At 51.8% G+C, this 26,567-nt stretch overlaps 2 protein-coding genes across 3 annotated transcripts; one reads left to right on the top strand and one right to left on the bottom strand.

Moving 5' to 3' along the window:
- Window positions 1-342: 342 nt before the first annotated feature.
- CHEK1 (checkpoint kinase 1) lies at window positions 343-14,169 on the bottom strand. 2 transcript variants are annotated; one of them, XM_078608013.1, is made up of 14 exons: window positions 13,927-14,169; window positions 13,719-13,819; window positions 12,496-12,565; window positions 11,713-11,942; window positions 11,210-11,274; window positions 10,363-10,432; window positions 9,992-10,183; window positions 9,274-9,378; window positions 8,770-8,868; window positions 8,425-8,509; window positions 7,298-7,478; window positions 5,949-6,080; window positions 3,035-3,136; window positions 343-2,169 (listed from the first exon to the last, which is right to left on the bottom strand). In XM_078608013.1, the coding sequence occupies exons 3-14, from the start codon at window positions 12,558-12,560 to the stop codon at window positions 2,038-2,040; spliced, it is 1,458 nt and encodes a 485-aa protein (XP_078464139.1). In that variant the 5' UTR covers window positions 12,561-12,565; window positions 13,719-13,819; window positions 13,927-14,169; the 3' UTR covers window positions 343-2,037. The 2 variants fall into 2 exon arrangements, with proteins under 2 accessions (XP_078464139.1, XP_078464140.1); XM_078608014.1 differs by lacking the exon at window positions 13,719-13,819.
- A 2,708-nt stretch (window positions 14,170-16,877) lies between these two features.
- Window positions 16,878-26,405, top strand: RBM42 (RNA binding motif protein 42). Its single transcript, XM_078608012.1, is given in 11 exon segments — window positions 16,878-17,031; window positions 18,536-18,611; window positions 19,534-19,600; window positions 20,995-21,057; window positions 21,810-21,943; window positions 22,654-22,776; window positions 22,990-23,159; window positions 23,161-23,275; window positions 23,512-23,632; window positions 24,964-25,158; window positions 25,552-26,405. Coding segments are annotated over 11 exon segments (1,233 nt in total). The 5' UTR covers window positions 16,878-16,975; the 3' UTR covers window positions 25,665-26,405.
- The last annotated feature ends 162 nt before the right edge of the window (window positions 26,406-26,567 follow it).

Raw genomic sequence — 26,567 nt, 5'->3', positions numbered from 1 at the left:
CTCACAGCGGATGTTAAAGATCCTGTGGCGCCGTTCCAAACGAGAGGCGATTGTGTCGGCGTCACAGTCCAAACCTAAAAACTTACACCGTGAATCCCTCAGTTTGGATCACACAGAGCAGCAACCATCTCCCCCTACTGGCAGACTGATGCCCGCTCGCAGGCCTGGTTTCGAGTTACCTTGTGCCGCACAGGGACAGCTGTTACTGGGGGTGCCCTTTCAAACGTGTTGAGATGAGATGCAAGTCGCTTAGTGTGTGCAGGGCGCTCCGTGACGCCCCGACGTAACGGAGGGGGGGGGGGCTCTAATCAAACTCAAATCGTCTTTATTAGCACACTTCGCTTCTGTTTTTGACTTTTATTAGGAAAGGTTACAAATCTACACAAAAAATTACAAAGCCGCGTAACTTGATAACGTTTTACATCGCGTAGGTTTGTGCGCGTGCTGGTGACGCGGCTCGGAAGAGTGAGAATTCCGTGAGCGGGTTTTTAAAAACAAATCTACTATTCTTTGGTTCTTTCGGTAAAGTCACGTAGATAAAAAAAATAGTTAATACAATTTGTATTCTATTTACTTTTTCTATCAACGTGACTTTACCGAAAGAATAAAAAAATATTAATTCCTGCAGTCAAGAAAGTTAAGTCAAAATTTAACAAATCTACTCTGGGAAAAATCTTGCAACGTTGACTCAGAGCGCCACTCCCTCCTGCGGTGGAGGGGGAGGGGAGCCAGCTCAGAACAATCAAAAACAAACGTAGACAAAGTCAAAGAGTAACATTAACAAAGTAACATTAACAATATGCACAGAAGGTGATGACATTGCAGCCACAGCATTAGTCCTTCCCAGCATCTTCAGGGGATTAATTTCAGCTTGGTTCTGCCTGGGTTGCTCGACCCGTAAACTTTTTAAGCTCCTGGCACAGCACATCGCTTTATCTCTGGTCCACTAATCACGCCCCTATTCCAGTCGGGAAAAAGATTCTGAGAAACACAAGCCCTGGGCATCACCATAGCCATCTTCAACTCTGAACAAGTATTCCTGCTCTACGGAGCACAACGAAAGCCCAATCTGGAATCCTGGCACCACGTCTGGGGCGGAGCACCCGGTTCCTACCTCACTGCGTCCTGGAGAATTACACGCAAAGAGCAATCGGTGCAACCGATGATCCAGAGCTCACAGATGAATTCCAATCACTCGCTCTCCTGCGGCGAATTGCCTCCTTGTCACTCTTCCATCGCTACTACCGTGAGTGAGGACTCGGTCTGCCAGCTGGTTTCATCTCACCCGCGCTCTGGGGGTGAACCACACTGCGGGTCACCTCACTTCTCTCTCTCTGGTTCTTCCCTCGCGCGGCTCCACTCTGAAATCCCCTCCTCCCGTCATCGTCTCTTCCCCCCCCCCCCCCCCAAATACTTACAACCCGGCTTAAATCAAGAGAAGCATTCACTCTCATTTACTACACCTTCGGTTTTATCATAATTATGAATCATCAGTAGCATATAGCCATTGTTGCCTCCTGCTGCCTTGTTCAGAAATAAAAACAGGCACAATTTGGATCTCGTTTGTCGAAATTAAAATGTAACAATTTTTACTTTACCAAGTAAGGCCCATTGAGCCATATAGCTCTTTTTCAGAAGCAACCTGACCTTGAAAGTCAGGGTTGCGCCAACTCTTTTGGGCGAAAAGTCACCCAAACGAACCTAAAATATGCAGTTAATCTCGAGAGATAGGAATCTATGAAGTCATCGCGCACGTCACCGCTAAGCCATTTACCAAGTGTCACACGCAGCGGACTGCTACAGGATCCTTAATACTTGTGGAATCGTTCCTACATATGCACAATGTCCTCTTCCCAGAAAGTTGCTACATTTGTTGTTGCTTTGATAAGTCTCGTCACTCGAGAAATCCAAAACATCAACTAAAGTCGAGTGAAAAAAAATCTCCGAGTTCATAACATTGCCTTCAGGTGACGACGGGAAGGGGAGCGGAACTGGGCATCCCTGGGTGACTTCTTGATCCCAGAGGTCGACATGAGGTCATGGCGAGGTCAGGGTCGGCGAGGTTGGGGTCGGCGAGGTCGGGGTGGAGGTGGGGGTCGGCTTACTCACGATGTCGTACAGGTGACCCTTCAGCTTCAGGAAGTGCCTCTTGAACTCTAGCCCGTCACCCTGATCCCACACACACAGAGCCACACAAAGACAAAGACCTCCGGTGTAGCCTTTAACACTGTTGAGGCGAGTGCTGTTAGGGAGCCCATGTTAAGGCCAGAACGGTGCATGAGACGGTGGTGTGGCCAGCACCACGCTCGGCCGCATTTGTCTCCCCACTGTTGATGTTTGTACACCGCAACAGGTACTTAATTAAGGATGAGTCAACCTAGGGGGAGACCAGGATAGTTTATGAGATTACTCACCACTGATTTTAGCAGTGGCAGGGAATCCAACTCAGTTCACTGGGTTCATAGCACAGTGTGCTAACCACTGTTCTCCATACACGCACAGGCGGTCCACCGACTTTCAATAAAATTGAATTGACAAAGCGTACGAACACGATCACATATCTCGACCGCCTACACACTGCGTCGAGCGGGGGGCATGCATTAACGGACGACACGATGACTGACAGGCGGATGCGGAGGGAGGAAAGGATAGTGGATGACAGGGAGAGATGAAGGGTCGGGAGCGATGGTAGGCATAGTCACAGCCAAAGGGTGATAACGATGTTATTTATGTTCAAGGAAAAGCCTCTCTGAAATGGGGCATTTGGCCAACTGTTTTAAGGAGTGGTTTGCGTCCACTCGTTAACCGTAGCCGCCAAAGCAAACCCACACATTCGAGGGGACCGCGCTCAAAGCTCCGCACAGATGGGTTCAAGAACCCGCTCGCTGAGCTGACATCACATGGCTTCCTCACAGCCTAGCGGGTGGCGTGAGAGCCTCAGCAATCTCTGCGGAGAGCCTCAGCCTCGGCGCGTTGTGCAAGGCATGCGCAAAATACCCCCATGGACCCCTATTTACGACCCCGTGACCCTGACCTTTGATAGGCGGAAGTCAAGCAGGAGCCGTCCATCCATCTCCAGGAAGGTAACCTTGAATATTAGTTTGTTGTTGCGTCGGTCGAGGGTCGACAGGGTCACCTGCACGCACATGGGGACACACGATCACCACGCGCGATCCGATTACACACACACACACAATTACAAGCGGCACAAAGACAACGATCCCTCCGCCTTCCTCTCCCCACCCTCACTGCCTACACAGGCTCTTGGGGAAAGTGCTGTTAGCGAGCGCCCATCAAGGTAGTGTCAGAATTCAGAAGAATGGGGCCCGATCGCGAATCCAGCAGAAGCATCGGCGGCACTTGTGGAAGGATTCGTTTCAAATAAACTGCAGGTGTTGCACCACACCCCACCACCTTTGTCTCCCCCGTCCTACTGTTTGCACATCGTACCGGGGTACTTATTTAAGGAAAGTTGACTTCGGAAAGGCCCAGTACCGATTCAGATAATCTCCACTCATGTTAACAGTGGTCAGGAATCAAACTCTGGTGGTCAGGTTGGTAGTGCAGCGCGTTAACCAACGCACTAATCACTCCCCCATACAATTATACACACATGCACGCACCAGCAGATATACACACTGATAAAAAAAAATAGAGCAATGCACGCACAGACAAACGCATGCAACATCCAGTGCCCCATAATAATTATACGTTTAATAATTAATACAATTGGTATTCGTTCCATTCTTATAGTGAAAGGCTCTACAGAGTAGGGAGTGCGAGGAAATGTGGCAACATTGGACCGAGATGTCGCCAGCACCCACGGTCTACTCTTCATGACCGTTGTCACAGGGTCCTCATCGTCCACCGCACAACGAGCGGCGAGTGCCCTGCCGCTGGGCCGCGCATCGCCACCGTGGCAGCGCGCTCGGGGAGGGCTCTGGGAGCAAAGCCAGCCGCTGCATTAGAGCAGGGTAGAGTGACTCGCCTAATGAATGTTTAAACCTTGGGGCGATTGAGTGGGACCCGGGTGCCCGGTTACTGCGTGGGACGGAGGGAGGGAAACGGAGGCTGTGGGGCAGCTGAGCCTCCTTCATGCCTCTCAAGGCCAAGGGCAGTGGGGCGACTGGGTGACTCAGAGATCAGCAAGCTCAGCCGGCGCCGCAGAGACCCTGGATTCCTGTCCAGGTTTCAGCTGCCCGTCGTGAAGCGAATTCCTCCAGCGTGGCGAGTTGATGGGCTCCGCCCGGGGTCGCCAATGACTTACACACAGCCATGGACTCACATAGAGACCCACAGGCATACAGAGACCTGTCGACTTACATAGACTGGGTTATAAGGAAACAGAGTAGCAGGTTGATTGGTCTCTGCCAATGGATGCACACAAAAATTGGCAGCTATTAAGAATTCAAATATAAATTTGACGGTCATGCGACAAACATTACTCTCATATGGCAATACGGGTGGGAAATCGCTGCCCTCTGCGGTGTGTGTGGACCAGACGTCATATGAAGGGACCTCAGAGGTAGCTCTGTGACATCTACTTCTGCAGGCCGTTTTCCAACAGGAAGAGTTGCACTGCACTGCGAGATCCTAATGGCTTCTCCGGATGGTTTCTGTGCAATGCCTGCGTCTATGGTCCCTTCTTTTACCAACCCACACTCCAACAACAATTAGAAATAATGTAGCATATTTGATGTTCGTAGCATTCTGATAGCGCAAGGCTATCACGAAGGCAGGCGCTGCTGTGTGTCACAGTCTGCAGGAATTTCAAAGCGAGGGGTGATATTATTTATTATTCCGCTTATTTACCCCGGAAAGCCTCACCGATTCTCATGACTCTTTCTTGGATGGGTCTTGCCAAATTTTAACAGTAGAGGGTGCGATGATTGCCATGTGTCATCCCAATTGAGTAATTTGCGATATAATTTTCAAATGTGACACCAGCAGACAGCAGCCTACTCTTTTCGAATGGCGTCATGAAATCTTTAATTTCCACTGTGAAGCAGAAGATGTATGTATGTTGAACTTCTTGTGCACCGTACGTAGCCAACCCTGCTAATTATACGGTCAACACCCACTGCAGTCATAACCAGGGCTGCCTGCCATGTTCAAACCGCAAACTTAAACAGTCTTAAGCTGTTCGTCCTTGTAAAAGCTGCTTAGCTCAGTGGCCCTCGCCAGCCAAGACAATAAAGCTCGATAGAGTCCGAGTCTCTGCTGTAACGAGCAGCGAATGCACCACCATTGGGCCATGCCACCGCGCCGACGCCATTGCGCTCCGCGTCTCTCGAGACACGGAGCGAGAAACATTTCCGCCTTTCACGAGGAGGGTGTGGGGCAGCCTTTTGATGACCTTGGACTGTTGCTCGTTCTCACGAGCGGTGCCGTGAAGCTGTGACCGAGCCCTTCATTATCAGGACGAGCGAAACGGAGCATGACCGTGGGAGCAGAGCTCGCAAGCGAAGGCTCGCCTCGCCGCTCACGCGCTCCAGAACGTGATGACAGCGCGAGCTGCCAGCCGCTCACGAGTCTGCTACATGCGTGCTCGTCGCGTGCATGCGCTTACGTGCGTGTGAAAGCGTGACCTCTGTGGAGGTTCGTGAAGGATGCTACTGGATAGTTAGAGGCAGTTGCCCTCCAACAACAACGGAGGGCGGAGAAGCGATGCTCACATGAGCGGAACGCCAGGCGACTAAAACACAGGAAGTTGGCAGTCGGGGGAACAGGTGGTGCATCTGCCAGTCATCTCAGTCAACCCATGGCACCTCGGTCTGTCCCATGACCCCCTACCAGCAAGCCTTCCACACTTCACGTGGCCTCAAGCTGCACCTAGCTTGCACATAAGTCACCGGCACTTAATAACAAAAGGCAGTTGTGGTTCTTGTTTGAGTGTACGCACCGCACCACACACACGCATGCACGCACACATTCACACCCGGACGCACCTGCGTGGGGCAGGTCTGGCGGTAGGAGAGCCCGTGGCCTTCGCACACCTCGCTCAGGCGTGACCGCACCTCCTCGGCCGCACCACGCACAAAGAAGCGCGTCATGCGCTTCACGAGTCTTAGCCAGGGGTTCTGTGTGGGGACAATGGACGCGTGTACACACACAAAAAAGACACACGGACAGACACGTGGTGAACATAGCGCAGTCATTTCACTAGACATGGTTGACTGATGATGTAGCACTTACCGAATCACTCTCTCACTGGCAGGAAATCGCCTCCTCATCACTCTTCTATTGCTACTACCGAGGTTACCATTCCAATGGACTTAACTCATTGATTTCGCCACGTGTGTGGAGGAGTCGGGCGACCATACATTGACCGCTTCGTCTGATCCACCACACGGTGTTCACCACCATTCCTGCAGACCACAGCAGCTCGCTCACCCACTCGGTCACCACATTGCGTGCCACAACTCTTCTCTTTCTGCTTCTTCCTTTGCATTGCTCCACTTTGGACTTTCTTCCCAACGTCTCTTCTCCCAATGCTCTTACAATAATAACCTTGCTCGATCCAAATAATGCGTTAGCTGCTAACAGTTACAACTTGATAGTGCTGCTGTTGTTGGCCATTTGGTGTCTGGGGTCCATGCTCGGATTCACCAATTCATTCACATACATTGTTCTGCTTTGTGTCTCTCTAAAGTTTTGGGAAACCCTCAGATCGATGTATCCAGTTTTCTTTAACATGGGTTCCTAACGGCAACACAACCGTGCAGCCCCATTACACATAGGTGAACTGACAGAACAAATGCTCTGTAACACTTTCAACCTTCACTGGAAAGCTTGAAGAAAATAATTGACTGCATAAAATTGGGACCTCTCAAATTACTATAAGTAATGGGATCGCCAGAGGGGCCAACTGTTGAACGATGAATAGAGCACGAACTTGTAGCATTTCTCAATATGATTCGGCACAAATAGCTGTGCTGGGTGGGGCACGTGCGCACGACAGGAGAGGGCCGATTGCCGAGACCGGCATTGGAGTGGTCTCCACGAGTCCGGCGGCCAAGAGGAAGAAAAGACCTAACACGGCCGCACATGGTCGGATACTGTCAGGGCAGATCTTGGGAGGTTGCCGCATGTCAACTGTGCAGCAGCAATTGCAGGATCTGGAGGAGGGTAGTGAGGGTTGGCAGCGAGGTGTGCTCGCATCGACGGCTTTTGCCAACATCTTGATCTTGATATACAGATGGTTACACCCGACACGCAGAACCCTCAAACGTCCAATCACATAACCGAGCCCTTCTGTTCCACCTGACCCCCACTGCTTGTGTGCCTGTGACGTTACCTGCGAGGACCCCGGTGTGGACTGCAATTGGCTGCTCAGAAGCATGTGATCAGGGTGGAGCGGCTGGGAGAAGCTGAGGCCCCCAAGAAGGGCGTTTATGGAGCTGCCCGTCGGCTGGGAGGGGGACGGATGGGTGAGGCGCGGCTCGGGCTGAGAAACGGAGTAGCGCACCCGCTCGTCGCTGCCGGGAGAGGGGAGACACGGTGAAGCGCGTGGCGTTAGTAGTCGGTGGCAAATTGTAAAAGTGCAGCACTGTAATTGCATCCCATCCCCCTTCCTCTTTATTAACAGGTTTAGTTATGCTATTAACTTGCATATATTGTTTATAATCGACATGTCCCTCTGTGTAATTCCACAGAGGGACATATCGATTTTATTTCACCAGCTTAGAACACACTGAGTTGACACAAGGGGGCAATGTGTACACTCACGGCAGGATAACAATTCGAGTTATATGGGTCTGTGTAATTATGAAGGTCTAAATCTAAGGGCCAGTATATAAATGTACAGGTTTCCATATGAGTCTACGAGTCTCTGCATAAGTCTCAAGTGACCAGGGCTAAGCCCTGGTTTAATCACGGCTCGCAAACCCTGTACTCTTCCAGGGCCACATCCGTGGTGAATCCGGTGCGGGATGAGTGAATCACCCCCCCCCCCACCACGGTAGCTGGAGTCATTCGTCTGAGTGAATCATCGATCGTCTGGCGGCGTTAAGGGAGGTCAGGGAGGCGAGGCGCAGGGCAGTCCCACTAGCACTAGATATTGACCGCATTAATATTCATAACATTATGGGCATATTCGAAACTTCTGCTCCTATAGCATTAACAGGCTGTAGGGGAAAGTGCTGCTAGTGAACACCTAGTAATGCCGGCATGGCACTCAAGGGAGTGATGTAGCTAGCAACATGCCTGGTGCCTTCGTCTCCCCAGTGCTGATGTTAACACACAGCACCAGGTACTCATTTAAGGCCGAGTCGACCTAAGGAAGGCTCAGCACTGGTTCATATATTTGTCACCATGTTGTCTGTCAGTGGGAATTGAACTAAGGTCACCGGGTTAGCAGAACAGTATGATAACCACTACACTACTGCTCCCCACTCATACACACACACACGTTCTCACACTCACCTGGCGAGCGATCCTGGAGAGAGGTCAATCCCAGAGCAGATTCGCTTGGAGCCGAGTCCAGACTCCCCCGATTCCCTCCGCACACCTGCAACGGCACCGCGTCAAACCAAAATCTACTATCTCGTACCACGTCACGACACCTCCACCGTATCGCACATGGTAATGCACGTAAAACAAGGTGTCACACCACACCGATCCGTCAAGTGCCAAACCGCCACCCCGCTGCTGCTTTTTAACAGCTCAGCGATGCCTGAGGAAATATCCTTCCAGTGAGAGGCACTGTGGAGCCATGGCATTTCTCTGACACCCTGAATTTATACCGTACAAACACGCACATACACTCACCACCTCGCTTGAGGGTGTGGTTAAACCAGGAGTTTTGGCGGATTTCCGGGATTGTTGCGCGCTTCTCTGCGTCCGGTTCCAGGACCTTCCTGAGCAGAGCTGTGCATACGCACAGGCATATACACATAGGTACACACACACATATACATGCAAAGACAAAGATCCCCCATATAACCTTAACAGACTGTTGGGGCAAGTGCTGTTAACGAGTACCTATGAAGGCTGGAACAGCACACGAGGGGGTGGGTGGCCAGCACCACGCCCGGCCGCCGTTGTCTCCCCAGTGGCAATGATTTTACACACCACACCAGGTACTCACTTGAGGCTGAGTCGACCTAGAGAAGGCCCAGGACCTGTTAAAATAATCGTCACCAGTGTTGGCCGTTAGCGAGAATCGAACTCGGGTTGCCGGGTTCGTAGCACAGCGTGCCAACTTCTATACTACTGCTCCCCAGGTGCGCGCACACATACACACACACACGTGTACAGACCGCCATGGCATACCCAAGGGCAGGGAGTCAATCTTCCTCCAGGGAGTCACGTGCAGCCTCCGCTGCCTCCAGTCCACAAACTCCATGCACGACATCGCTGGCTGATCCCACGGGAGCTCTGACGGGCAAAACACACCGCGCCAGCGAGCGACAGAGCGAGCAATCAATGAGACCCCATCACCCCAATACTCAATCCCTCTGCCCATTTCCAGCGCCGTCCCGGATCAATTTCATGATCATGCTCACCGTCTTCGACATCCTTCGTGGACTGGGCCCTGTCTACATCTCCCCTCTCACTCTACGATTGATAACGTGCTCACAATTTGTGCAGCGAGTCACCAACACAAGCCAGGAGCGCATACACGCTCTCACAGACCCAGAGTCTCACAAGACCCTTGATCTCCAACAAACTCACATAGACCCACAGATTCTTAGAGACCTATAGATTCTCAGAGATCCAGATTCTCACAGACCTATAGACACTCAGACACATAAACTTCCTGTCGACTTACTCATCTCTGTGAAGTAGGGTCATTGCTCGAAACGTCACTTATTATACGTATTTTTAAGGCAGTATTGACAAAATTGTTGCGTTTTTTGTTACTTATGCACCACTGCCAATGCAGTATTAGCAAATCAAATAGGTGAATTCCATAGACTTGCAGAGAACCGCTAACAGGTGAGCGAGCGGTGAATCCGGTGCGGCGGTAGTGGTACGAGTTGACACTCACCGCCAGCCAGCATGGCGGTGAGCACCACGCCGCACGCCCACACGTCGACCGGCGCCGCGCGGAATGTCGGGTCGGGCTGCAGAAGCTCGGGGGCCACGTATGGCAGCGTGCCGCACGTGCGGCTCAGTCGCCGCTCCCGCCCGTTGTGCCGGAACACCGTGGCCAGCCCAAAGTCCGAGATCTTCAGCTTGTCTGCGTTAGGGGGATGGGGTCATGGTGTTGTCTGTAGATAAGTGTTGTCCGAGGTCACGGTGGTGGCGTCTGTGTGGGACACTCCTCGAGTTTTCGTGGCGTCATTGCTCGTGGTATGGGGTGTGGTGTGGCGGTGTATGGGTCATGGTGTGGTCACTGTGTGCACTGTCACGCCGCACCATTTTCATCAAGGAGCAGATTCTCTGGTTTGATGTCGCGGTGAGTGATGCCCAGGCTGTGTAAGTATTCCTGCATGTTCACACACACACACACAGAAGACAAAGATCCCCCGTATAGCCTTAACAGACTAGCCTGAATAGAGCACCTATTAAGGTCAACACGACACACGAGCGGGTGGGTGGCCAGTATCATGCCCGGCAGCCTTTGTTTCCCTAGTGCTGATGTTTACACACACGCACCAGTTACTCATATGAGGTGGAGTCGATATAGGGGAGGCTCAGGAGCAGTTTAGATCATCTTCAACAATGTTGGTCATGAGAGGGAATCGAACTCGGATCACCGGGTTTGTAGCGCAGCACGCCAACCGTTGCGCTACCGCTCACCACACATAAAAACAATCCTGTAGCCTTAACATACTGTTGGGGCAAGTGCTGTTAGCGAGCACCTATGAAGGCCAGCATGGCACACGACGGGGTGGGTGGCCAGCACCACGTCCGGCCGCCTTTGTCTCCCCAGTGCCAATGTTTATGTATCTCACCAGGTACTCATTAGAGGCCGAGTCGACCTAGGGGAGGCCCCAGGACTAGTTCAGATAATCGTTACTGATGTTGGCCGTGAGCTGGAGTCGAACTTGGGTGCTGGGTTTGTAGTGCAGCGCACTAACCGCTGCACTACCACTCCCCACACTTAAACACGCACAAACATATGCGCGCATAAAGACAAGTGGCGGTAAATTCTCGCAGTAATGGTAAATGGTGGGTGTACTGTTGGGTGTGCGTTTGATGGTGCCCCGGTTTATGTGTGCGTTGGTGAGTGTTGTGCCCCACTGGGCATGAATTGACGCACCACGCCGGCTAGCAGCTGCCGGAAAAATTTCTGAGCGTCGAACTCCGGCATGCCGACGTCCGGTTCTGTGAATAGAGACGAGGAAACACGACCGTATGTAAGGACCCAGCAAAGACAGCAGGGAGCGCATCCACGTGGAAGCATCTGGTAGAGGAAAGGAGGGTAGGAAGTGGAAGGCAGCTGTGAGGCAGAGCGGGGAAGCACGCGACCATACGGTGAACGTCTCCACGAAGACACTTCTAGAGCTGGGCAATGGTGGTGGTGACAGCGGTTTGGCGGTGATGGTGGAGGTAATGTTGGTGTTGGTGCCGGTGGGTACAGTAACAGTGGTGGTAATACTGATGGTGATGATGGTGGTGGTAACGTTTGTGTTGGCGGTATTGCCGACGGCGGTTGTTGGTCATTGAGAGTAACAATCACGGTTGGTCGCAGCGATATTACCCCTCCGCTAACATCAGCATCATCGGCACCGCATCGGCCGCACCCCCCCCCCCACCTCTCACCGATGCGATCAAAGAGCTCCCCGCCGCTGCAGTACTCGAGGAAAATGTAGTGGATGTCGGCGTCCCGCCGCGTGCCGAAGAAGCGCACCACGTTGCTGTGGGTCAGCATGCTGTTGATGCAGATCTCTTTGCGCACCGTCTCGGGCCCCGCGGTCGCCGCCACGCGCCGGACGTCGATGATCTTCACCGCCACCGCCTCCTTTGTGGCGCGATTCACGGCCAGGCGCACCCTGTGTATGCACGTGCAAACACGTAATGGACGCACGCGCATGTACACGAGCGTGGGTTCAACAACAGCGGCAGCAGCAAAGACAACGGCCCGGTACAGTATTATGGATAACTAGTAAAGCATAAGCGCAGAAACAAACACAACAATGATGAATATAAAGATGATGATGGTCATGATGATGATGGTTATGGTTCATGCCAATGGTGATGATTGTGAGGATGATGGTGATGATCATGTTGATGATTGTGATTACGGTGACAATAATGGAGATGATGGTGATTACAGCGTTAGTGATGATGGTGATAATGTCAATGGTGACGATGATGTTGAGGATTATAATGGTGATTAAGGTGTTAGTGATGGTGTTGACGATGGCAATATGTTCACGATTGTGATGACGGTGACAACCATGATGGTGTGAGTGATGATATTGATGGTGGTGACATTGATGGTGGTTATGGTGATGGTGATTATTCTGACGATGTTCACTATACTCATGAAGCTGATGATGGTGATGTTGATGATGGTAAATGATGTTGATAGTGATAACGTACTCTCCATAAGCTCCTTCCCCGAGTGTCTGCACCAGGTCCCATCCCTCCACAAATGCTATCGCCATGCCTCCTACACCAACATTACACACAGACACGATCACCAAAATTACACACAGACACCATCACCAACATAACACCATCACGTTAAGGCAACGGGAAGTGTCAAATGCCCGCTGGCAGGTCACAGGGCAGACCCAGGTGCCATGGGTTGACTGAGATGACTGGCTGATGCACCACCTGTGCCCCCTTCTGTGCCAACTTGCTGTGCTTTAGCCACCCGGTGCTCCGCTCGTTGTTGTGAGCATCGCTCCTCTCCCCTCCGTTGTTGCTGGAGGGCGACTGCCTTCAACTGCCCAGTAGCGTCCTTCACGAGCCGCCTCCACAGAGGCCGATCTTGACACCGCTGGTACCAGTCATCGGCAAGTCCACTCAGCTCCACCTCCTCCTGTACCACATCACTCCATCTCTTCTCTAGCCCGTGCCGCGCCCATCTAGCCCCCTCGATCCGGCCAAACAAAAGCTGTTCAGGCATGCGGTGGCTGGGCATGCGGTGGCTGGGCATGTGGGCTACATGACCCAGCCAACGCAGCCTTGCCTGCCGAAGGAGCTCACCGATGGGACTTTGTCCAGATCTTTCAAGGATTTGTGAGCTCCTCACACAATCCAGCCTGCTGGTTAAACTCAGGATGGATCGTAGGCAGGCCAGCCTAAATGTTTCCAACCGGCGAAGATGCTCCATTAGGGGGGGTCCACGTTTCGCAAGCGTAGAGAAGGGAGGGAATGACCGTGGCCGAGAAGACCTGAAGCTTCGTGCGGAGCGACAGACCAGGTAGCTTCCACACAGCGTTACACAACCGATGAAAAGATATTGCCGCTCGACTGATTCGGAGTGAGACCTCTGCTGTTAAACTTGGGCCGGTCATGAGCACACTGCCCAAGGATAATGGTAAACTCTCCACTCTCTCTCCACTACTGTCCCATCACGAAACACCATTACCAACATAACATACAAATACCATCACACGCGCGCACACACACCAAAACTAGCATCACTCTGAAAATAAGATTAAAACAGACACACCCACTAACACCAAAATACACAAACACACGTAAAACCACCAAACACAAACAATGATGCCAACACAACAAACCCCACAATAAACAAATAGCGCAAACACCAACAATAAACACAGAGGCAGAGAGACACGAGCAGCAACCCAAACCTGAGCAGACTCGCCGACTCGATGCTCCTTCGGACTCCAGCCAGAGCCGAGATGTCTCTCCACGGAGACGCCGCGAGCTGTCGCGAAGACGCGAGACGGCGCTGTGTGATGGGAGACAGCGAGTGGGGGGCACGACAGCAGCAGCTGAGACGCAGCATGGACCGAGTATGGGAGACGCGTGGACCAAAGCCGAGTCTCACTCCCGTACCCGTGGTGTTGTCACAGCAGCGGTGCAGACGGAGACTCGCGCTTTGTCCACGACCAGTGAAGAGACGGAGCCCGTTCCCGCTCGCTCGCCGCTCCCTCCCGGCCCCCCTCAGCCCCCCTCGGCCGTCTCCGCTGCCCGCTGCCCGCTCCGCGTCTCCGTCCCTCAGCTGCCCGCTCCGCGTTTCCCGCGTAAATTTCAGTCCTTAACGGTTGCGTCACGTGCCTCTTCTCGTGACGTCAGTCATATGCAAATCTTTATCGGGATGACGTAATCTTAACGCTTTGAGTTGTGAAGTGGTGCCGTGACATCATTCCTAAATGTATGACGTCACTATTCAATCCCCATTGATGGGTCTTCGTGAAATGGCGATATATCACGATATCCCTCACGATATGACACGATATCTCTCACGATATGACACGATATCTCTCACGATATGACACGATATCTCTCACGATATGACACGATATCTCTCACGATATGACACGATATCTCTCACGATATGACACGATATCTCTCACGATATGACACGATATCTCTCACGATATGACACGATATCTCTCACGATATAACACGATATCTCTCACGATATGACACGATATCTTTCACGATATGACACGATATCTCTCACGATATGACACGATATCTCTCACGATATCACACGATATCTCTCACGATATAACACGATATCTCTCACGATATGACACGATATCTTTCACGATATGACACGATATCTCTCACGATATGACACGATATCTCTCACGATATGACACGATATCTCTCACGATATGACACGATATCTCTCACGATATGACACGATATCCCTCACGATATATCACGATATCTCTCACGATATGACACGATATCTCTCACGATATGACACGATATCTTTCACGATATAACACGATATCTCTCACGATATGACACGATATCCCTCACGATATATCACGATATCTCTCACGATATGACACGATATCTCTCACGATATGACACGATATCTTTCACGATATGACACGATATCTCTCACGATATGACACGATATCCCTCACGATATATCACGATATCTCTCACGATATGACACGATATCTCTCACGATATGACACGATATCTTTCACGATATAACACGATATCTCTCACGATATAACACGATATCACTCACGATATGACACGATATCTCTCACGATATGACACGATATCTTTCACGATATGACACGATATCCCTCACGATATGACACGATATCTCTCACGATATGACACGATATCTCTCACGATATGACACGATATCTCTCACGATATGACACGATATCTCTCACGATATGAGCTCCACGAGGATCGTATCGCCAGATTTACACAATGTCGTGAAATCGCGATGTATATTTACGAAATGTCCAGAATTAAAGTGTCAAGTTTATTTTATTTAACCAGCTGAGAACTCACGAGACCGATGGGTCATCAAAATGACCAAATCAATATAAAATAAGCAAAGTAGCAAACATAAATGTGGACAAAACCAACCACGTCGTTGAAGTTTTTGCGCGTTTCCCGCAGTCAGTTCTCATTTTCCTTTATTAGTGTTTTATTCTTTTTTTACCTACGTGACTTTACCGAAAAGACCGAAGAGTACGACATGAACGTGTCGTTGAACTTGTTTCGAGCCGCACATCGCCACGCCAACAACGTCGCCCTGTGGCGTTGTTGGCGGAGGTGCTGAGTTGTTCATCATAAACTGCAACTTGAATCACTACCTGTGAGATCTTCACTCAAAGCTGCTCTAGAGGAGTTGTACACCCAGAGCTGCCACTGCTATTCAGTGGCCTAAAATCAAATGTTTCGCTCCGGATAATCGCTGCAAAGTATGATCTGTGTTTTGATTTAGTGTGCTGATCTTAAAGGTGCATTGAAAAATGTTGACACTCCGACTGATGCTCCTACTGCTGTTGCGGAGTGACTCATGCAGCCAGCTGTGGCTGCAGGGTTTGGTAGTACATGTTGTTAATGTCGTTTATTGTGAAAATTCGGTCACAGTTCCTATGATCACTGTTTCCTTGCTTTTATGGCTTTATTTTGGTGATTTTCGATACGTTTTTTAGTTTGGCCATGTTTGTTTGTTGTAGTACAGAGTTAGACTGATGGCCTTAATCTAAGTTGTCTTGTGGTTGTTGTTGTTGTTTGACTTGCATCCCACTGGGATTTTTGCACACAGCGTTGGTGTACGGTGCTTTTTCTGGAATATTTTGCTCTTTTCTTGAATTTTCTGTTTGCACTCAGTCACATATTCACTTTAAGATGTTTTCTTGTTCATGTTTTTGTTGTTTGTTTGTTGCGGTTGCACCCGATTCACGAGCCGAATGGCTCACAGGGCTACACCTAATACATGAACATGAACTTGTCCATCGTGCAGCACAAACACACAAAGATCCCCCCCCCCCACGTGGCCGCCTTGACAGACTGTTGGGGCTGTTAGCGAGCTCCTGTGAAGGTCGGGACGACACAGCACCACGCCCGGCCGCCTTTGTCTCCCTAAGTGGCGACGTTGACACACCGCACCAGGTACAGTGCTCAATTGAGGCCGAGTCGACCTAGCGGAGTCTAAATACAAGTTCTGATTCTGGGAGGCTCAGGTCCGAATCAGGCCGTGAGCGGGAATCGAACCCGGCGACTCGGGTTCGTAGCACAGCGCGCTCACCTCTGCACCAACAACAACAACAACCCCCATTCGCCACTAAGTGGCGCTTGTGCCAGGCTAGGTGCACGTTGAGGCCACGTGAAGTGTCGAACGCCCGCTGGCAGGAGGTGACGGGGCAGACCCAGCAGGTGCCACGGACCGACCGACCGACTGAGCTGAGTGGCCGGTGCGCCACCTGAGCCCCCCACCTGAGCCCCCCACCGTGCCAGCTACAACACCCCCCCCACACCAGCGGCGATTTTCAACACGCCGCGACCCGGATGACGTCATCGCGCGGTAATCGTCATGTAGCGCCGCGTGTGTAACGATGACGCCATCACCATCGTGACGTCAGTGCGCGCGACGCTGACGTCACGAGGCAAAATGGTGGACCCCATGGAGGACCTGAAGCTGCGGGAGATGGAGGCGGAGATGGCGCTGTGAGTGTCCACCCTGCCCCCTCCCGTGTCCCCCTCCCGTGTCTCTCCCGTGACCCCCCTGCCCCCGTGTCCCCTCCCGTGTCCCCCTCCCGCCCCCCGTGTTTCTCCCGTGTCCCCCCTTTCTCCAGTATTTCCCGTGTCCCCGCGTCTCCTCGGCTGTCCCGTGGAGTGAGAGGCTGCGTGAGTGAGTGAGAGGCTGCGTGAGTGAGTGAGAGGCTGCGTGAGTGCGTGAGAGGCTGCGTGAGTGAGTGAGAGGCTGCGTGAGTGAGAGGCTGCGTGAGTGAGAGGCTGCGTGAGTGAGTGAGAGGCTGCGTGAGTGAGTGAGAGGCTGCGTGAGTGCGTGAGAGGCTGCGTGAGTGAGTGAGAGGCTGCGTGAGTGAGAGGCTGCGTGAGTGAGAGGCTGCGTGAGTGAGTGAGAGGCTGCGTGAGTGAGTGAGAGGCTGCGTGAGTGAGAGGCTGCGTGAGTGAGAGGCTGCGTGAGTGAGTGAGAGGCTGCGTGAGTGAGTGAGAGGCTGCGTGAGTGAGTGAGAGGCTGCGTGAGTGAGTGAGAGGCTGCGTGAGTGAGTGAGAGGCTGCGTGAGTGAGTGAGAGGCTGCGTGAGTGAGTGAGAGGCTGCGTGAGTGAGTGAGAGGCTGCGTGAGTGAGTGAGAGGCTGCGTGAGTGAGTGAGAGGCTGCGTGAGTGAGTGAGAGGCTGCGTGAGTGAGTGAGTGAGAATGAGAGGGTGGGGAGCGGTAGTGTAGCGGTTAGCATGCTGCGGTGCTGCCCACCCACCCCCTCGTGTGCCACAGTGCCGGCCTTCAGAGGTGCTCAGCACTTGCCCCCACAGTCTGTTCACGCTGCACGGAGGATCTTTGTCTTTGAGGCCAATTCCTGCTCAAGGCAAACACCAGTGACGAATATCTGAACCGGTCATTGGCCTCCCCTGTGTATTGAGCATTAAATAAGTACCTGGTGCCGTATGTGAACATCAGCACTGGGGAGACAAAGGCGGCTGGGCCTGTTGCTGGCCACACCTGTAAGGATGTGAGGGGGATCTGTGAGCGTCTTCGTACGTGGCTGAATGTGCATCAAGCTCTCACATGTAAATCATGATTTGATGCTAAGCTGCAAATCTTTCTAAGAACTTCCCTTTCAGTGGCATTTGACACGTGTCCTCGTCTGTTTACATGCCGAGTGCAATCATCACCCTGATTCTATTTGGATGTTTCTGCAGCGTAATTTTACCGTGAGCGATTTAAAAAAGTAATTCGTCCTCGCTAGATTTCTTCTCAAATAGTTTTTGCTTGAATGTTGGCATATACGTGTGCACTCTTTTCGATTTCTGCTGTAATGCGGTTGTTTTTGTACAATTTCTACAATATTTGGTCGGTTTTTGCTCCGATTTCAATTTGCGTCTTGATTTCCTTCTTTGGCCTTTGTGGTACTGGTGACCCGGGCCACTCTCCAATGAGAATAATCTCGGTCTCACCTGGCGAACGTGAACCCGTGTCTGTGCCCATGCAGCTTTGAGCAGGAGGTGCTGGGCGGAACGCTGACCTCCCAAGGTCGCCCAGTCATCTCCTCCAACACGTATCAGCAGGTGAGAGACAAGCAGGCTCGGTCCACTGTCAGCTCACTCCACTGAGGGTGACTTTTCCACCCGCGTTGCTAACGTTGGATTGTTAGCGTTGTCAATCACTGCCCACGTGTGTACGAACTAAGAGGCTCATGGGAGTCAATTCAGAAGCAGTTCTATGACGTCATCTTTCGAGGCTGTTCGCTTACACAATGTAGTCCACTGCTCACTGCATGAGTTATGAATGGAAATTACATTTATGCCCTTATTACAATTGCATTGTAATTTTGAGTGTGGTTAATTTTGGTAATGTTGGTAATACTCGCGTGCACACTCACAATCTCTCACAGAGAACAATTGGAATCTGCAACCAATCACTTTCATTGTGGAAAAGGTTAAAGCGTACAACTGTGGGTTGTGCTATATATATACTGGCACCTGACATGGGAAGGTGTAATTTCCACAACCGACTAAAAGTCACCTGAGATGAGCACCGTCTCACTCACTTGATGAAGAGACACAGCGGGACGGAAACTGACGAGGAGCTGTTGGGGCATTTGCATATTTCTTTTTGCTCTGGTTTGTGTCATGCAGAACTGGTGCCGCAGCACCCCAAGGTCGACTCAGCCTTAAATTAGTACCCTGGTGCGGTGCATAAACATCTGCACCGGGATGACAATGGCGGCCACCCCACCCCCTTTTGCACTGAAGGTGCTCGCTAGCAGCATTTCGCCCACGAGTCTGGTACTAATAGTAATAGTTCATTATTGAGTACATTTGGTGGCGCAAGGCTGTCACGAACGAAGGCGCTGCTGTGTTTCACGGACACGGTCTGCAGCACATTAGGGGACAATGTTGCTGCTGTGTGTAATCCCAATCGAGCAATTAAGATTAAACCTCTGAGGGGGAATCTTTGTCTTTTGCGTGTTTGTTTGTATGTCCGTAGGTGCAACAGAGCTTGCTGCAAGCCCGGGCTGCAGCAGGACCCATTCCGATGCCGCCTCTGCCACCGTGTAAGGCCACCACACACGTCCCTGACACTGTCACCGTGGCCCTCGCAGTCACCGGCATTATGTGCCTTTAGCCCGGCCGATGCCAATCATAATGAATAATGCATATGATATCCATCATTGTCACAGATAAATTGGAATAAAGTAAATATACATTATAATGAAATCGAAATTTTATTAATTGGTAATATCAAGGTTAAATCTGAGTTGGTGAGTGAGTTGTTGGGTAAGTGATCGAGTGAGTGGGTAGATGAGTGGGTATAATGTGTCAGGAAAATTCCAGACCCTGGGTTTTATCACTCAGGCTTGGTAGCGATTTACGCCACTGGTTCAGTACTATGTAGGCAAGTGTTGTTTTGATCACATTTTCCGTAACTCTTGCACCTGCTTTGCTTCATAGTGGCCGGCAGGTGGCAGTATAGCACTTGGTGAGCCTCAATGTGCTGTTGTTTCAGTGTTGCAGTCAACTCTCGATTGTCCAGGGTAGTTCACACAGAAGGTAGTCCGCCCATTTTCCCCTTGCACATTCGAGCTGTCCCAGTGTGGTTCCCTAACGGTATGGGTGGTTGTCTCACTGGCTCTTTGTCGAGCTGAGCCGATATCAAACCGTGAATCCAGGGCTAGGATCGCGTCAGTCCATGCTGATGTCTTGTGTTTCCAGTAGAACCGCCCTTAGCGACGGTAATTGGTTCCACAAAACCAGCCGTTAAGTGATTTGGTCGTTAAGCGAGTATAGGATATACATGTTAACGGATTTTTGTTCTGATAGCATCGAAAGTTACCCTTTCTCACCCAAAAAACGTACTTTGTTTTATTTAAACAATGGATTTCAATACATAAAGATGCTAACAACAGAAACACATAATCTTAAAAGAAACATGGTTAATGAATGCATAAATTAATATTTATTGTACCTATAACAGCCCGTCGGTAACAGGGGAATGGTTGGTAAGCGAACACATTGGGCTCTATGGAGGCCTGTCGTTAAGTGACGAGTTAACAGGGGTGCTCGTTAAGAGGGGTTTTACTGTATTGCGACATGGCACAGTTTCTGCTGTGGAAAAACAACCTGGCGCTTCCTAAACCGCGCCGTACTGGCTCATTACGGCCTTATGGCTTTGTTGTGAATTGGAAAAGAGCTATCAGTCCAGCATCTTCACTGTCTGCACGATTGGAGACTTTGTGGAACAGGTTCCGGTCTATCACACCGCTATGCTGCATTTTGAAAGACCATTTTGTACGCATCTGCATTTCTCCATTGCGTCGATTCCTTGATTTTCCATGATCTACGTGGCCTCTCCGCTTGCCATACTCTGTCTGTGACGACCGGTATTCCCCAACAGTGCAGTCGTTAACGGTGTGTGTTCTCCCCCCTCCCTCACTTTCTCTCCATGCAGTTGTGCCCCCCATGAGGCCCCCGCCAAGGCCTGCGTTTGTCCCCCATGTCCTACTCAGGCCAGGTAATGTGGACGTTAAAAGCGCACGCGTGCCGGTCAAAACCGTGGTCGCCGCGATACGATTTTTCGCCATGCAATACGGTACTAATTTAAATTTCACTATATGGCAATCATCACGGCATCCGTTTCCCCTGACGTGGTAATAGTATTTAGCATTATTGGATTGTTTTTGCACGTTGTTGAACTTCCAGTGCTTGTGGGCACTGCGTGAACTTTCATTTTATAAATTTGTTATTGCAGCATCTTGAGGTGCATCTTGAGGCGCATTTTGACGTGCTCTCAAAACACATTGCATTGTGTTGCACTCTTACCGCACTGTTCACACGCTCTCTTGCCATACTCTCCCCGTTAACATGTGGCAATAACACTGAAGCCTAAAGAGGAGAAATATATGGTTGCCAACGTTTCAGGCAATGGCCTTAATGACACATTGCCCAAAACACGGGGATGACAAACGTGTCAAGTTTTTGTGTTTTTTGTTCTTGTGCACCACTGCCACTGCAGCAGCCTTACCACCAGTTAATCATTTCTTGAATACTCCTACCATGCCCCTTTACCATGATGCATTACCACACTGCGTCACCGCTCTTGTCGTGATGCCGTGCTGTACTGTCGTTCTGCTGGAATCGGCATCTTGAGTCACCGGTGAATGTAGACGCTCTGTACATCCCAATAGCAAGGTGCCACATCAGCACCTTACCGCGGTGTTATCGTGCCACTGCCTAGACGTGACACCGCTGATTGCTGTGTTGCAGCCGCGACGGCATTGTCGCAACGGCCTCCGCTATTGAGGCCTCCGCTGCGCCCGCCTCCGTTCATGCCCATGCCGCCCCGGCCACACGGCATGATGGGGCCGCCCCCACCCATCGGCCCCATGGGCTTACCTCCGGTACGTAGATTCAGAGATTTGCGCAGCGCATGCGCACAGAGACACACGTGCGTGAATGCAGCAAATACGCAGGCACACACGCGCACACGCTTATACGGCCACGCATGCACGACGAATGCGCGCACGCACGCACACATACGAAAAAACAAGCTTGCACACATAATGATAACACAAGTTGTCCCTTAACGCGGTAGATGCATTCCTGAAAAGTTCCGCGTTACGCGAAAACAATTTCCCCATAAATAAATAAATAATTCGCTAAAGTTTCATGAGATACGATATACGCAAACGCGCAGTAAAATGGCGGGACAAATAAGTGAGGGTATGCCACTGCTTTATCATTCCACGTATGGTATCACTACCGCTCAGCTGCGCAGCTCGAGAAAGCAGTTCGTTGTCGGCCGCTCAGAAACCGCGTTATAACGGTGCACGTTCCGCGTTGTCCAAAAAGTCTTCCCGAATCGAAGAACCTCGGTATAGCGATGACGCGTTGTGTGAACACGCATTAAGCGAGGACTTATCGTACAATTGAACACGTGTATTTTTCTGTGTGTGTGTGTATATATATTTGTGTCTCATCATCTCTGTATATCTCTGCATCTATATCTTTGCGTGTGTATATATCTGTGTCTCTGTATCTATGTGTGTCTATAACTGTGTATGTATATGATTGTACGTTTGTGTATCTCTGTATTTGTGTGTGCGTGCAGGGCCCCCCAATGGGAGGGATGATGTCCTCGGCTGTAGTGGAGGCACCCCCCAAACTCAACCCCTCCGTCATCCAGGCGGGCCCCACGGTCTATCTCGCGGCACCTGTCAAGGCCACAGCGCCGGTACCACCCTCGCCGATTACTGCGTAAAATCCCGATTGCTGGGTGTAATCCTGATGGTGTCAAACGAGACGTGTGAATATGCGCGTGCGTGTCCGGGTAGCGCTGCTTACACGACCCCTGGCTCACGGTCTGCTGCGATGCCGACATCACACTCACCCTCTCGAGTCTCTCTGGCCCCCTCCTGTCTTCCTCCTGCCCCCGTGTCGCCCGCAGGAGGAGGGCCACTCTCACGCGGCGCAGGAGAAGAAGGAGAGCGGTGTCGCCGCCACCAAGGTGGACGACTCCACCATCATCGGCCCCGTCATGCCGCCCCCCGCACCCCACGAGCCACCCATAGCAGAGACGCACCATCACCACCACCACCACCACCCACCCACGGAGCGCGGGGGGGGGCGGAGGCGGCGGAGGCGGCGGCGGTGGTGGCGGAGGCGGCGGCGGCGGTGGCGGCGGCGGAGGCGGCGGCGGCAGAGCTGGGACGAGCGAACGAGGGGCGGGAAAGGTGAGAGAGCAGCAGACTCGCCATGCTCGCCACACTCACCACACTCCCCCCACTGACCACGCTCGCCCTACTCGCCACGCTCGCGCTGTGAGAGCACGGGGTGGTGAGCGAGCCACTCCTGTATTTCTCCACATGGAGGGATCTTGAGGAACTGAAATTAACGACGAATAGCACAGCATTGTTTTGGTGGCAGATCACGTGGAGCCCTCTCGCTCCTCTTCCTCCTCCTCGTGCAGAACTCGGAGTCGTCTGAAGAGAAGCCGGCGAAGAAGAACCGTCCCGAGAAAGTGAAGAAAATCCTGCGATCCGCAGCCGGCATCACCTGGGAGGATGCCAGCCTCATGGACTGGGACCCCAGTAGGTTCACACAAAGACACAGAAGTGCCCCGCGCAGCCCCCCACACGCACCGTTGGGAGAAGTGCCATTAGCGCCCTGTGAAGGCTGGCACAACGCACCTACGAGGCAGGGGTGTGGTACAGCACCACGCCCGGCCGCCTTTGTCTCCCCAATGGCGATGTTTACACACCGCAACAGGTACTCGTTTAAAAGCTGAGTCGATCTAGGGGAGGCCCGGGACCAGTTCAAATATTTACCGCTGATGTTGGCCAAGAGCAGGAATTGAATGCAGAGAGTTGCACACACAGAACTGGATAAATGACTTCTAGAATGTTGTTTTATCATGTGGTTATGAACTAAACTCTCAACCCGACCCCCAAGTTTGAAGGTTATTTTTTTTCCCAGTACCAGGATTCTCAGACCCAGATCCTAATGCCCTCCCCACTGTGCAGCAGCTACAACAGCTGCTGCTGCCCGCGATTGCCAATCTTTCCATTTGTATGCAAATTTTCCCGCTTCGTATTGCCTGCGCCTAACGGGAGAACCGAGTAACGGTCACGACTGCCGGGAGTGGGAGACGCGCGGCACCGGCGACCGCGCGCGCCTCCCGGGCCCTGAAAGGCCGAACCTCAGTTTCGTTTTAATAGCTGAAATTTCAGTTCTTAAAACGAACTCAAATTTATAAATGTTAATAAATTGAGCCATTATTGCTGGCATCGGTGGCTCAAACCCGGATTGGAGCCCAGATTCTCAGTGGTGCTGGCTCAGAGTCTCTGATACGGCCATTATGAACCCTCAAGAGATATCCAGACCCGGGGGTTGAACTTTAATCCAGGAACTCGGCGGCCGAGGAGGCGCCAGGTTGTTCTTCCACTGCAGTAGTCGAGCTGGGCCGTTGACGTCGCAGGCAATGGACGAATTGAGACGTGCGTGGATGGCAGCGTACCAACTGACGCCACTTGCGATTAGCCCCACCCCTGGCCCTGCTTGGCCCTGAGCCAGATTCAAAACCACCTATAACCATTAGGGCCCAATGTTGGCAGATGTGGCAGGGAAAAATAGGTACAGTACATCCTCGTTTTACACAGATCCGTTCCTGAAAAGTTGCAGGTAAAGTGATAAATAATGGCGAGATGCGATGTACTACGATGCACAGTGAGATGGCGGGGAGACAACCGAGGATACCCCACCACTTGACCGCGCAGCTCAAGAAAGTAGTTAGTCGAAACCGCGTTAAGCGAGGAATTGCGGTATGCGTGTATTTGATACGGCCATGATGAACCCCCCCCCCCCCCGAGCCATTTGGCCACCTCACACCCCCCCCTCCCCCGCGTGTTTCCGCCGCTCACAGATGATTTCCGCATCTTCTGTGGAGACCTGGGTAACGAAGTGAGCGACGACACACTGGCGCGCGCGTTCTCGCGCTACCCCACGTTCCTGCGTGCCAAGGTGGTGCGCGACAAGCGCTCGGGCAAGACCAAGGGCTACGGCTTCGTCAGCTTCAAAGACCCCAACGACTTCGTGCGCGCCATGCGCGAGATGAATGGTGCCTGCTCGCTCACACGCTCGCACGCTCACACTCAAACGCTCGCTCGCACACTCGTTCACACTCACACGCTGGCTCACGCTCTCACACGCTCGCTCCCACGGTCTCTCGCTCGCTCACACGGTCTTTTGCACTCACGGCCAATATCGGTGACGAACATCTGAACCAGCCCTTGGCCTCCCCACTTTCGTTCTACTTTTCCTTAAATGAATACCTGGTTTAGAGTGTAAACATAAGCACCAGGGAGGAAGACAAGGACGGCCGAGCGTAGTGTTGGCCACCTACCTCAACGTGTACCGTGCCGGCCTTCATAGGTGCTACTTGCTAACAGCACTTGCCTTAAGTCTGTTAAAGGCTCTATTGGGGGTCTTTGCCTCTGCTGCGTCGATGCAGGGAAGTACGTGGGCAGTCGGCCGATCAAGCTGCGCAAGAGCACGTGGCGTGACCGCAACATGGACATCGTGCGCAAGAAGAACAAAGAGAAGAAGAAACTGGGCCTCAAGTGACCCCGCGCGACCTCCTTCGACCTCTCTCGACCTCCCGTGTGACATCCCGTGTGACCTCCCCTGTGACCTCCACCAACCTGTGACACCGCCAAAACAATAGCAGATTCAACACTTTGAAGTTATCCAGCATCTAAATGCAATTGCACCAATCACGACTACTAGCCCCAGGGTGCAGCCAGGGCAGATACAGCACCAGTGAGTCCCAGGGCAGCCCTGGGGAGTCGGTGCAATAAAAGCCCCCCACAGCTGGGCCTGACAAAGCCTCAAGTAAAATGATGGTGCTGTGATTGAGTACCCCTGTGAGAGAGCGGCGGTACGAATGAGCGGCCCTGTGAGTGAGCGGCGCTGGGAGCGAGTGGTTCTGTGAGTGAGCAACACGATGGTTTTGCTCCCCGATGAGACCAGGTGGAGGCTACTGCATCTGGTGCGATCGACGTCGCTACCATGAACTCTTGAGCCCTCCGAGGAGGAGGGGGACCTCCTTGCTGTCACCGTTTTGTTTTTGGCGAGGGAACCGGTTTCGATGCTTGAATGTTTTGGTTGTGTAAGAAGGTCGCCACCTCCCGACGTACAACCACATCGGGATGTATCCTGGGAAGTTCATGAAGAATTTCTCGCAGGACCAGCGGAGCAGAGCTACTTGTAAATACTGTACGCCGTCTTGAGTAGCGTAGTAGTATTATTTTTTTCTAATTCCGCAAATGACAATTTCGCGACTTTTAATAAACACGGTGTATTACACGCGCATGTTTCATGAATCGGACACAGTCCCATCTAAACAATTCTATCGCTCAGCACTGGTGCCAAATGTCAGCCGGGTCTATTTTCTTACCTGGCATTTCACATCTCGTATAGCTCGAGTTACTTTGGCTGTTCCCTACTCATCACGTGTAACCTACTGTC

This window comes from Lampetra planeri, chromosome 29, assembly GCF_965212315.1.
Source record: "Lampetra planeri chromosome 29, kcLamPlan1.2.h2, whole genome shotgun sequence".
Taxonomy (NCBI): Eukaryota; Metazoa; Chordata; class Hyperoartia; order Petromyzontiformes; family Petromyzontidae; genus Lampetra; species Lampetra planeri.
The sequence above is the reverse complement of the archived record's forward strand: the minus strand, read 5'-3'. Positions and strand labels throughout refer to the sequence as shown.

Excerpts from the sequence above, each read along its gene's own strand:
- CHEK1 (XM_078608013.1), bottom strand. The coding sequence starts at position 12,560 with ATGGCGATAGCATTTGTGGAGGGATGGGACCTGGTGCAGACACTCGGG. Across the intron at positions 8,869-9,273 it reads GATTGACTCCCTGCCCTTGG|CTCTGCTCAGGAAGGTCCTG; the intron begins GTATGCCATGGC and ends GCGTATGCACAG. Across the intron at positions 2,170-3,034 it reads TTGACTTCCGCCTATCAAAG|GGTGACGGGCTAGAGTTCAA; the intron begins GTCAGGGTCACG and ends GTGTGGGATCAG.